The sequence below is a fragment of the Dryobates pubescens genome, chromosome 15 (genome assembly GCF_014839835.1).
Source record: "Dryobates pubescens isolate bDryPub1 chromosome 15, bDryPub1.pri, whole genome shotgun sequence".
In the NCBI taxonomy this organism is placed as follows: Eukaryota; Metazoa; Chordata; class Aves; order Piciformes; family Picidae; genus Dryobates; species Dryobates pubescens.
Window position 1 is genome coordinate 9,728,525 of NC_071626.1, and position 12,262 is coordinate 9,740,786.

At 41.0% G+C, this 12,262-nt stretch overlaps 1 protein-coding gene across 13 annotated transcripts in view; it reads left to right on the forward strand.

The window, feature by feature from the left end:
- Nucleotides 1-12,262, forward strand: part of RBFOX2 (RNA binding fox-1 homolog 2) — a 168,370-nt gene that overhangs the window by 131,496 nt on the left and 24,612 nt on the right. For all 13 annotated transcript variants that reach the window (XM_054168063.1, XM_054168061.1, XM_054168059.1 and 10 more), the window contains one exon: nt 4,951-5,004. In XM_054168063.1, coding sequence (XP_054024038.1) covers nt 4,951-5,004 — 54 coding nt within the window. The remainder of the gene's footprint in view (nt 1-4,950; nt 5,005-12,262) is intronic.

Consider the following 12,262-nt stretch of genomic DNA (forward strand, 5'->3'; position numbering starts at 1 on the left):
TTACTGAGAAACTCTGTCTGTTGTCGCTTTGTTTGCTGGAATGGCTGCAATCTGTAAATCCTGTTAGGAATCTGTACTCTTTGTGTGGCTTCCTTTTAAAGTCTGCTTTCTTAAAAAGCAAGGGCAGCAGATCAATCCTAATAAGGGATTGTTGGTGCTTTTTACTGCTCCTTCAGTTGGTAAACTGTGATTGTGATTTGGTTTATAAATACTTCATGCTTCTTTCTGACAGCAAAGCATACTGGTATCACTGGGCTGAGAAGGATTGGCTCTAGCAAGGCTGGCCCCACTCTTGAGAAGAGATGTGAGCAGGCTTTAGGTGAGGAAATTCATACACCGATAGCAATGTATCTGTGGCAGGCCCCATGCTACCATAACTAAGAGCTGTGATGAAGCCAGCTGTGCTCAGCTGAAAATATGTCCCCTGGAGTTGGAAACTAGAGTAAGGACTCTGCAGTGTGGGCCTACCCTGCATATGAAATGCTCTTGTTCATGCATTGTAAGCTTGAGCATGTGAAATGTTTCTTTCATAAAAGGCAGGTTTCCTGGCAATTTTGAATTCCAACCATCTTTGAGAATGGACTGTTTGGCACCTTCAAGTTTTAACTAGTTCACTGCAGGCCTCTCTAAGGGAATTTTGTAGGGCTGGTGCAAATCCTCTTGGGCAGAGAGAGTTCTGTTGTAGGGATACAAGTTTGTTGGATGGTGGCTTACATCACCTTTTGTTCTGTGCTTTCTAGGGAATTTGCCTTGTACTCTTTTGTTTCTATCTTGAGGGTTAAGTTATTTGTCTGGCACATTTTGGAGCTGATTTTGAACACTCTGGACAGGGAGAGGAGACAGGGCCAGCTGGAACAGAGCATACAGGAGGGGCTCTACCAAACTGTCAGTACCTTGGAAGGCAAAATCTATCTGGTCCCAGATCTCTCAAATTTATTTTATATATCTATATCTCTCTCTCTATATATATATAATGTAGTTATGGCCTCTGTTGGAAAAAACCTGCTGCCTTCATGTCATCTGGGTGGAAAGGAACACACAGCATGCATGTGCCCTTCCTTCCACAATGCCCTTGCCTCTGTGATAAGGTACAATGTGTTCAAGCAAGAACATTGAGTTCTGGTCATAGCTGATGTCTGTTAATACCTTTATGCCTCTTGCAACTGCTATTTCTAACAGCCCCTAATACCATTGTGGAGGAGATGATTGTCATTTACCTACTTTACACAAAAATAACGAAAAGCTGCCACAGGGTCACTCCAGGGAATGGAGGAGTAAGAGCAAGCTGCTGTGCCGTGGCATGACTGAAAGTGTGTGTATGTGTGTGTGTAGCCATTATGTGGTGCATCCATGAGCAGTTCATGGAGGAGGCCTTTAGCATGACCTGACATGTCAGAGGGGATGATGGCTTTTTTGTCACATAATAAAGTTTTTAAGCCACAATGGACAGCATTTGAGACCTGCAATGCTGCCTTCAAAGGCTGCGAACTCTTCTCAGGACACTTTTTCCACCCCCCCTGCTGCTGTGCAAGGTTGTAAGTAGTTCTTGATAATCATTAAGTGAATGAACCAAGTCTGTGAGAACAGGGATTCATGTCTTCAAGGTTAGACATTAGAGGGCTAGTCTTCATGGATGACCTAAGCATGGATCTTGTTTTTCTTTGGCCAGACCCTCTGTCTGCTGGAAAATACAAACATGCCTGCATTCATGATTTAAAAAAAAAGTACTATAGACCATTTGGTGTTGACCCTTGTATTCAGACAGCCTAGCATTTTCTCTACAAAAATTGTGACCTTTTGCTAAGGAGCTCTTAAAACTCCGATTGTTTGCAGTAGACTGTTGACATTTGGTAGGGGAAGCACCATCACAGAACAAAGTGCCTTTTTATGTTCCACTAAATTAGATTCAGCTTTGAAGGAGATATAAACTGTTAAAATGAACTGGTTCTTTTTTGTCCTGCTTTCATTCTTCAGGAAAAGTCTGGCACACTACCAAAAAAAAAAGTGTCTCCAGTGCTGGACCTGCTGTAACCATTGCAGCAGTGTGGAGAAGAGCCATGGTGTTAGGAGCTATCTGAGCATCTGTGGCGATAGCCACAGCAGAGTCTTGAAGAGCCCAGCACATGTCTGCTGTCTCACAGTCACACTGCTTTCTTCCAGTGAATTTCAGAGCAGGAAACCCCTCCTCAGCAAACCACAGTTCAGCAGATATCCCTGTGCTCTCTGTTCCTTCTCTCCCAAGCAGGTCCTTCTCTTCTGCTTCTTCAGACACCCACAACTCCGAGGCAGAAAAGAGATTTGGGGCAGTTTGTTTGGATGGATGAAGCCCATTACAGTAGTGGTCAAGAGTGTACTTGCTGCCTCTACAGCATTTGGTGATCTTTATTCTATCATCTAGGAAATTACATACTTCCATCTTCTACAGAGCAGGGAGGCAGCCCTGCTGTCTCTCATGGAGCTAGGTCAGACCACTTGCATTCAGCCTTAGTGCCAGCTTTTTGTCAGCCACAAGAAATTAAACACACAAAACAGGATTCCCTGTTGGTGTGGAAACCCTGTGCAGTGAGCTCAGCTGAGCAAGGCTGGCAGGCAGCACTGGCAGTAATACCCGAGGATCCAGGCCCAGCTGGGTGTGGAAAAAGGGGAAGATGGCACAGCATAATTGTGCACCAGAAGCTGCACAGTTTGTTCTCTCTCAAGATGATTCTAATGAGGTAGAAAATGGTGACTCCTCTTTTTCTTTTTTTTTTTTTTTTTTTTTTTGATGGCTTTGAAGATTCTGAAAATAATTCTGGCATTTGCATTTATCAAGATCTTGACTGTTTCAGCATGTGTGGCAAGGCTAGGCAGCTGAGCTGATCTGGCAGCTACAGATCCTGTTCTCAAGCAGCTTGTGCTGCTTTCTGCTCTCCTTTGCTTCTCGGAGCCCTAGTGCTCACCTGATCCTTTGAGCCACTTCAGATCAGTAAATCATCAAAACCATTGTATTTAGTCTTTTTGTTGGACTGTGGGTTGTTTTTTTTTGAGGCTCAGTGAGTTCTATCAAATTGTGTGAAAATGAAAACTGGGACTGGCTTTAGGAAGCTAGTGAGACCAGACAAGGCAGGATAAAGGAGCAGGGATAGCCCTTCAGCAGCTGTGGGCTCTTCAGCCCTTGTAAGGTAACAACACTGAAATAGTCTGCCAAGAAAGCAATCATGGCTGGTTCCTTTCATGACAGTGCCCAAGCCATATGCAACAAAGACAACAAAAAGCAATCAACAGCTAATCTCTTTTATAGACAAGCCCACACCAAGCGTGGGATAGAAATAGAGAATGTATTTTAGCTGTGATTGGCACAACAGTGGTCAAAAGAAAATCTAGCATGGATTAAGCTTGAGATGTTGAGGTTTCAAGGGAGATGCATGTTTACATTAGCATTATTCAAACTTTGCATAACGCAGAATGTTCTGAATTCAATTGTTCTTGGGATGAATAGAAGATCAAGTATTGTCTTTAAACAATAGAACAGGAAAAACAACATCTGTAAGGCAATATTTGTGAAAGAATACATCTATCTCCTTTTTAAGAATGGAGAATGGAAGCAGACAAACTATAGCTAAAAGTGTTGGAAGCATTTTATTTGGTTAAAGACAGTTGTGGAATACTTGCTCAGGGGACTTAGTAGCTCTTTATTGCTTTTCATAATCAGCAGCCATCACGGCTTGCTGTTGTGAATGTTCCATGCTTGCAAAGCTGGACACAAGTTTTTCAACCAAAGTATTGATAAAATGAGCATTATACTCATTTGACTTTGAATGGTAGTGTTCATCAGAAAAAGAAGGCAAACACTGCGTTAGGAGAACTGTTGCAAAGTGGAGAGTATCCTAGTGCCTGGAGACTGTGTTCGTCATCTTTGCTAACTGTGAAACCATCCTTTTGTTTCCTGTTGATGCTTCCTTCATTTGCCTACTAATGCTTCCTTCATTTGCCTACTACTTTTATATCTTTTCCAATAGTCAGATCAAAACCTTGTTGATGGAAGCTTTCATAAATAATGTAGGAAATACCCAAACCACAGCATTTATCTGAGCAGGGTATTCATCTGCCCCATATATATGCTGTTGAAAATGAATCTTAGCCCTGTCTTTCTGGAGAGCAGATCTCCAGTTTGGAACATTGACTCTTCAAGAAGACAGAAAGTTGTGGACCTCTTTTTGAAGTGCTGATGCTTCTGCCTATAAGTTTCTGGTTTAAATCTGGCCAGTTCAGTGAAAGTATTATTGTATGTTCCAAGGTGAAGAATGTGATGCATATATGGATCCACTGTGTGTGCTAAATCTCCTTTCTAGCTTATAGCTCTCATTTTTGCTCTGTACTAAGTAGGCAGATTTTTGGAACTTGAAACAGTGCAGAATAGCAGGGTCCTGCCCTCCTCAGGTTCTCTAGGCTGAGACAGAGGTCAGAATTCTGTCATGTGATGAACTTGCATAGGTTATTGACAGATTGGGGTCTTAAGTGACTGTCCCCTTCCAGAAGAATAGCATCACTGTTAAGTTTCTCTTTGTGATAGCCACTTGAGGAAGGAGATGAAATGCTGAATTACATTTGAGAGACACTGTTAGATGTCAGGTGAAATCATGCAACTGTGTCTTAGACAAAATAGTAGAATGAAGGAAGACGTGTTTAGACTAAAAAGGGAGAAGGAAAAGCTGCCTCAACTCCCTAAACCTCTTCTGGAGATAGTTTTTTTTTCTTTTAGACTATTGTGAGAAAACCCAGGTTCTATGACCAAGAGGATCTGCGTGTCCTGACCCACGAGAGCTAGGTCACGGCACTGGGATTTTACACCTTTGCCTTTATGCTAGAAATGAAAATGTTTTTAACTTCATTATTGTATTAAGCCAGCCTCCAAAAGGAAGGCAAAATGAATTGCCAAAACCAAATCTTTTCCCATTTGTCTCTTTGCAGCAATTTGGAAAAATCCTTGATGTAGAGATAATCTTTAATGAGCGTGGCTCGAAGGTAAGTCTTGTTTCTGTACCCACTTCTCTTGTTTTGATTGCAGAGTGAAAAAAGGCAGTTCATTGCCTAGAGAATATACTCTATAGAGATCAGCAGGAATTAGTATGATGGGGGAAGGGAAAAGCTATTTTAGGGGCTGTCTCCTGTTCCCTCTGACTCCAGATTCTGAACATGGTCATTTCTGGGCAGCATGTACAAATGCTCCTAGACATTCCCGTCTGTAATGTGGGATCAGGTTCCCCAGCTTTTTGATAAACAGGGAGTCAGTCACTTGACCCTTCATACCAACCTGTTCCCGTTGCATCAGCAATGGGTGCCCTGTAAGGAAGGCAGAATAAGCTAAAACAGGTTTGTGTGATAGGAGACTGTAAGCACAAAGGCTAACCCACCCACCCCTGCAACCACATTTTTGTTGCACTAAAATACTTCCATAGAAAAACTGTCATATCTCACATGTGAAAGGATTTTGTTTACTCTCATTTGTAGAATTGTCTGATACTTCTGAGATGCTGACCTTTCATGTTTGAGATATTCCATGCTTAATATAAGTGTCTTCATTCAACTTTCCCTGCCTCGTGGACCTCTCCCCACTGAATTTGCATCCACACCCCTATTTTGACCCCACAGATCTATTAAAAGGGAGGCTTTCTTGAGGGTTAATGGTAATTTGTTTCTCTGGAGATGAGATTTCAGACCAGCTGCAGAGAGATTCAGTGATCTTTGTCCTAATTGGCAATTGGTTCTCATCATGTAACCAGTATCACCACAATGACAAATTGATGTGATTCTCTCTCTGCCCAGGAGGTTCAGCACTGGAATAGCAGGGAGTTTTGCAGGTCAGGAGTGAGGTGCATTGCCAAAGCTCTATGGGGGAAGCTTGCACAGTGCATGTCTATACTCTGCTTGACTTAATCAACGCTAAGATTCCCATTTTCAATTAAAACAAAATTTCCCTCCTTCCCCCACACACGTGTGTGCACATGTGTGCATGCACACGAGATTTTGAAGTTGCAATTCAGCTAAGCAGTTTTGATTTCAAGTCTATGCCTTTTGCTTGGATTTGAGGTTCACAGTCCTAAGGTGACCTCTTTGCTTCAACATATTCCTGGGCATGTTCATGTTCAGAGCCCTCTACAAATTTCCACCCGTGTTGTCCATGATGCCTTCTGAAGTTCTTCAGTCTTTGTATTAGCTGGAAACCAGAAAGCAGTTGGCCTGTATACAAAATAAATTAATCTTAGCCATTTCCTCATCCTTTATTTGTGCATAATACCATATTTTTTTATTTTTGTGGTGGTTCTTTTGTTGTTGTTTTGAGGGATTTGATTTTAATAAGACAGTTTGTACAAACAAATGTCTATATGGCTTAGGGAATTGTACTTCCCTTTGTAGATGAAAATCTATATGCTTTACCACAACAATCAGCTATGCTGAGTTTGTAAATATTTATTCTGCTCTCTGCTGTTCTTTTGATATTTATAGGCCAGGAATATCTGTGAATTGGTCTTGATTTTAGTAATTTCTATGTGGCTTTGGAGCTAGCCTCTGGCCTCTATCAAATCCCTACTTGTTTGGATGTAATTGCAAAGGAAAGCACAAAATAACTGGCCTGGCAAAGTGTTGATCTCTACCCTTCATCCCCCACTGCCTGCTCTTTTCAGAGCAGTGATTTCCTCGCCACATATGAACTTCTCTCTCTCCCATCCGTACAGCCCTGTATTAAATACCCACGGCTGCCCTTTCTCTTTAGTAACGCTAACGATGATGGCTTTCTCCGAAGACTTGATTTATGATGACTATGTACCTTCCCATGCAGTTGTTAAAGGCCAAGGCTTCTGGTTTTCAGTTAAAACAAAAATTAGTGCTGAAGAGTTCTTTGACAAATTTTATCCTGAGCCCTTAAAAAATACAGGAAAAACTAAAAGTAAGCCAAAGACATGTTCTCCCAGTCCTTGACCATGCCGTTTCCCACTGCTTTTCTGTCGTCTTGCAGCAAAAAGCAGTTGCAAAACTCACAGCCTGTATGAGGGATGGGGCAGAATCTGAACAGAATTAGAAAACACCCAAAGAGTAATTTTTTTTTTGGTATATTTGCAACCTTCTGTACCCAAAATAATTCCTGTTTTTAAAAGAATGCAAGATTATTCCTGCTTAGCGTGAAAATGGGAGGCCCCAGTGTTTGAGTGGGGTGTAGCTGCACGACGCACCTAGTATTCACATAATAATGGAAAAACAACAGTTTGGTGATCTGATGGTGAAGCAAAGGAAATGGATCTTTCTGGAGGCCACTCACTCACTCTTGGGTTCTTCCTCCACCTTAGGAAAGAAAAAAATCTGAATGCATTTTCCTGCCCTGTGGTTTCCATTCTAATCTAATGATATGAAACCTCTCTTTCTTCTTCTCCTCCTACTCTCTCTTGGGAATCCGAAAGCAGATGCTCCTGCTGCCTGCCTTGTGCTGTGTTCTCAATGCTCCTTTCCCTTCCCCGGGTTCCTAAGGGTTGTAGACTTATGTGTATCTGTTTTGTAAATATGTAAAAGGTACAGTGGTAAATCCCAAACTGCCCTGGGTTCACCCCCACCCAGTGTGCGATGGGGTTGAGCAGCGCTTTGTCCCTGCCAAGTTATGGCAGGAGATCTCTGCTGAGATCGCTCCAGTATTGGTCTGTAGGAGGGGACTGCAGGAAGCATGCAGGTTGCATTCTTCCTTTTGAATCCACCTGAGATGACCAGGCAGTTTTCTTTGACAGCCTGGAGGTACTATGTCAAATTGGGTGCATCCTCAGGATTTCTATGTATTTAGGGAATTTGATGACCAAAGAGTTAGCAGCATCCATCACAGCCACCTCACCCCTCAGGTTCTTGCATTTGGCTTAGGAAATGTTGTTTGACTTCCTGTACTGGCTCAGAAAGGAAACAGTTAATAATAAGTTTTGCTGATTCTCCCCTCACAGCAATTATATAGGCCCTGGTAGACTTCACACTGGTATTGCTTTGCCACATAGGAGAAAGAAGATACAAACCTGAAACATCTCTTGAATTTAATTTTGTTTTATTCTTATTTAATAGAATGACATCAGTCTTCCCTTGATGTGTCAAGGTTTTTTGTTTGTTTCCAGGAAACTAGCTGTTTCATTTATCCTGTTTACCGTTATGGTTCTAGTTCTGACCCATGTAAGTGCCTTTAAATAGCGTTTTGCTCACGGTTGCAGTTTGCCATGCACTTCGCTGAACCATGAATAAAATGCCTCCAGAGGAAGTCAAGAGAGAGGATTCCTATTCCTTTTGTTAGTGGAGATGCATCCTCTAGATGCCTATTTTGGCACTGTTGTGCTGAACAGAGCAAGTGGACATATTTGCAGAATTAATGCAGTCTGCCTGTAACGAGTACCCTGTGGCGTTTGTAACGCTGCAGGAGAAGGGAATCCAAACTCTACTCATTGGCTGCATACCATGTGGCATTCCAAGATGTGCCCTCGATGACATTCAGAGCCCAAGAGTGCAGAAGCACACAGCAAAATCTTGGCTGAAGAGGGAGCCTTTCTTACTAGTTTTTCAAATGGTAAGAGTTCATACGAGTGCAGATTTCAGGCTTGTGATTTTGTATAGTCTAAGTTTATGTCCCTTCACCGCAGTCTATTTGGGAGATCCAGATCTCCAAATTCTTGTATAGGACTGAAGTGTCTAGAGGCACTTCAAATTTAATGAAAAGAATGGTTGTATAGTAGCTGACATCTTGTTTTCACAAAGAAATTGCATCCATTGATGAGGGAAGTTCTGTAAGTAAACCAGTGCTAGCTAAAAAGTTGTGCAGGAACACTTGGGGGTTTTTAATATTTGGAGTTAACTGTCAGTGAAGATAGGAATATGAATTTAGGTTTTGGTAAATGTGCCTAAATACTAAGTCTTTTAAATATATGCTTGTCCATTTGTTTCTTATTTGAATGGATTAGGTGCTCTTGAGTTAAGCAACTCTTGTTCTGGACTTAGTTTCCACTCAGTGAACTAGATAAAACCCTTTGTGACATAAAATAAATTAGAGGTCTTGTTTTCCATTTAATTCTATTTTTATAATTTCTGCTCATATGCCATCAGCTGAGCCAGAAATACAAATAGTCTTGTTGACATAAAGAGGCTTAGTAACAAATTAAGTACCAGTGACCAGCATCAGTTTCTGAGGTCACTAAATCCCTTTATAATGCCAATAGCCTGAAGGAGACACACTTTTATTGTAGCTCACTGTAGTATAGTTTTCTACTTTCAACTCAGTGGTACTAAACTGATGAGTTAAATTAGTCCATACACAGTTAAATTAGTCCATACACTGAACTAGTTTAAATAAACCTGAATAATTAAGGCTGTATTTGATGGCTTGATAGTATAAGCTGATTTACTGCTCCTGTGGGAGCACTTTCCCAGTAGTCTTCATTTCACTGTGCAGGGAGTTGAATCCATGATGCTAAATTAGTAAAAAACCAGATGCAGCAGGGAGAGAGAAAAATGAGCTTGCCTTCTGCCAGTTTAGCTAGTTGAACTCACAGACCACATAGTAACATCCATGATTGATTGAGGTGATGAGGAGGAGCACACAGCCAGGGATGGCACGAGGTTGTTGAAGCCCCTGACCTGAGTTGGCTGGAGCTGCTCGAAAGCTCTAAGCTCTCACTGGGAAGCAGTGCTGGCTGGGCTCCCACTGTTTACTCCCAACCTCTGCCCCCCACTTCAGTTTTGCAGGAAGGATTGGCTGTGGAGCTACAAAACAAGCTGGACTGGGACAAGGATCCAGCCTAAAAATAGCCTTTCAGGGTTTTTTTTTTAAGATATATTTATGGGTTTTTAGCCATATTAATTCTTGCATCTGATTCACCAGGTTGTATTGCTTTAAGCCAATGTATCTTAATGCATTCAAGGTGCACCATGAGGGCAAGGGGGAAGTGGAATCGCTGCTGCAATTGTGGCCACTTGTTCTCTGCTGATTCCTTCACTGATCTAAAGTCTGTGTTTCTGTTTGTAACTTTAACGATATGTTCCTGAAATTTTGTGCTGTTTGGTGCATTCAGTCCTGCTCATCTCAGGTGGATTATATTTGAAACCTTCCTGCTCTCTCCATGTGCCTTGGAAACGGGTAGCCCAAGCTGCTGTATCCTTGGCCATTTTTTCAGGCTTCCAAAAGTTTATTATGGAAATTAGGGGGTATAAAAAAATATTCACCCCCCCCAAAAAATAAACAACAAACCACCAAACCCCCCAACTTGGTTAAAAACAAGCAGAGCCGCAGATGACGGCAAGGCTGGTTGCTGGCTGCGTGCTCCAGTGGTACAAGACAAAGACGCTGCTGCTGAGGTGACTGGTTAAACTCCATGACAAACGAAGGGTTAACAATGCATGGATTTCAAGGGGCTCTGTTTAGTTTCCTTTGGTTTTATTTTATTTTATTTCTGTTTTACTTTATTTTTATTTTATTTTACTTTATTTTTGTTGTTGTTGTTGTTCTTTTTTTGTTTAATTTCTGTGTTCTGGCCACACCCAGGAGAACCGTCTGCTTTTGATTTCTCCCTTTACGGTTACATGGTAAATTTTCTTTCTCATTCTTCAGAGATGGCAACGTTCAAATACTATATATATATACATTTATTATTTTTTTTTTTCCACTGCTCATCATGTTGCTTGTTATTTATTGCAGAGTCTGAGGCCAGACTAAAAGGGTGACAGTTACTCGGTCTCTTCAGGCCCTTTGAAAAAAACCTTTGGGCAAAAAGGGGTTAGTCTGGCACTGCAAATTAACTTACCAGGCCTAAAAATGTTTGCTGGGGTTTAGTGTTTGCTGGGTATGTTGAGACTTAAACTTATTTTCTGCTTGGAAGAAGTTCTTGGCAGCTGCAGGTGGAGAGGAATTGTTGAAAATTTCAGCCTTGTTACCATAACAGCATTATTAAACCCAAGTTATTTGTATAAACTAGATTTTAGAAACAATAAGCCTCTTTTATTTTTTTTTTAACCAAGATTGTGTCTTCCTTCCTCTAGCTCCATGCTTACTGCTGTGGAGCAAAGCAGTACCTGCTGTACAAAGCTAAGCTAGTAAATATTGGAGATCTGTCACTTCTTTCTTTCTCTCCCCCCCTCTTTTGTTTTTTTCAAGGGCAAGACAACCTTGGGAGGGAAGACTGATAATTGCTTGTTGTATCTGTATTTAGGTACAAATTAATCCCTATTCTTTACAGGTCATCTGTAAGAAGGAATTAAAAATATCTGTATGTGTATATGTATATATAATTGCTAAGCTTTAAACTCAACAATGATAAAAATGTCAAGTGTGGCTTACCTATTTCTCTTAACAAAAATTTGAATGACTAAGATGCATTAGGAAGAAAAAGCAAGGAGGCACAAATGATGACTCTGACAGAGTCACCTATGTAAAGCAGTAATTCAGTGCTGGTATTAAATGGCTCTCAACAGAGAGCTGCACAAGTGAGGAACTGTTCTGTCAATAAACCAAAAAAATTGTGGTTAATTAGTTATGCTGTTCAGAGTCAGATTAATTCTGGTTTAATTCACATTGTTAATTATTTACATAGTCTGCATGTGGATTGTGCCCTGCCTTGAGTTAACTTATTTAGAATATTGAAGATTCCTATTCAGTTTAAAGGTATTTAATGATAATGTGGTTTTTAAAATCCCATACAGACTTCACTAATTGCAAACAAATGTGAATTAAAATAGTCTTAGTTTGATTCCAGCTTGCACAGATTAATGTCTAAAAAAATTACCTTCCCTCTGCTCTCTGGCTTTCAGTTGACATCATCACTGAAGACATAAATTTTGTTCAGTCTCCACAGGCTTGTCTAGAACAAACAGAAATTTTAATGTGAAAAGAGAAATGAGAAACAGAGGATCTTGTTGCAGTCTTTACCTCCCCTCCTCCCCCAGCCTTTTAAAGATGCTTTTTCCCCATTATACAGAGACAGAGGGAAAGGTGTTGCTCTGTTTCTCTATTGTGCCTTTCTCTGTAGGGGGTCTTTGGAGCAGACAGGATACCCTGTGCCTTCATAATCAGCTTTGTTACTGCACCCTCTGTCTTCCCCAGCCTGGTTGCCTGCAACGTATTTGAGAGTTATGTGCAATTGGCTTGTTTTAAGCCCCTATCTCTTGTAGCTCCGGTTTTAGTTCATTTAAACAGAAAATTTTTATTCTGTTCTGCAAAAAAAAAAGCATTGCTTTGTTACTTACATGATTTTTCATTTATAGCTGGAGAAGTGAA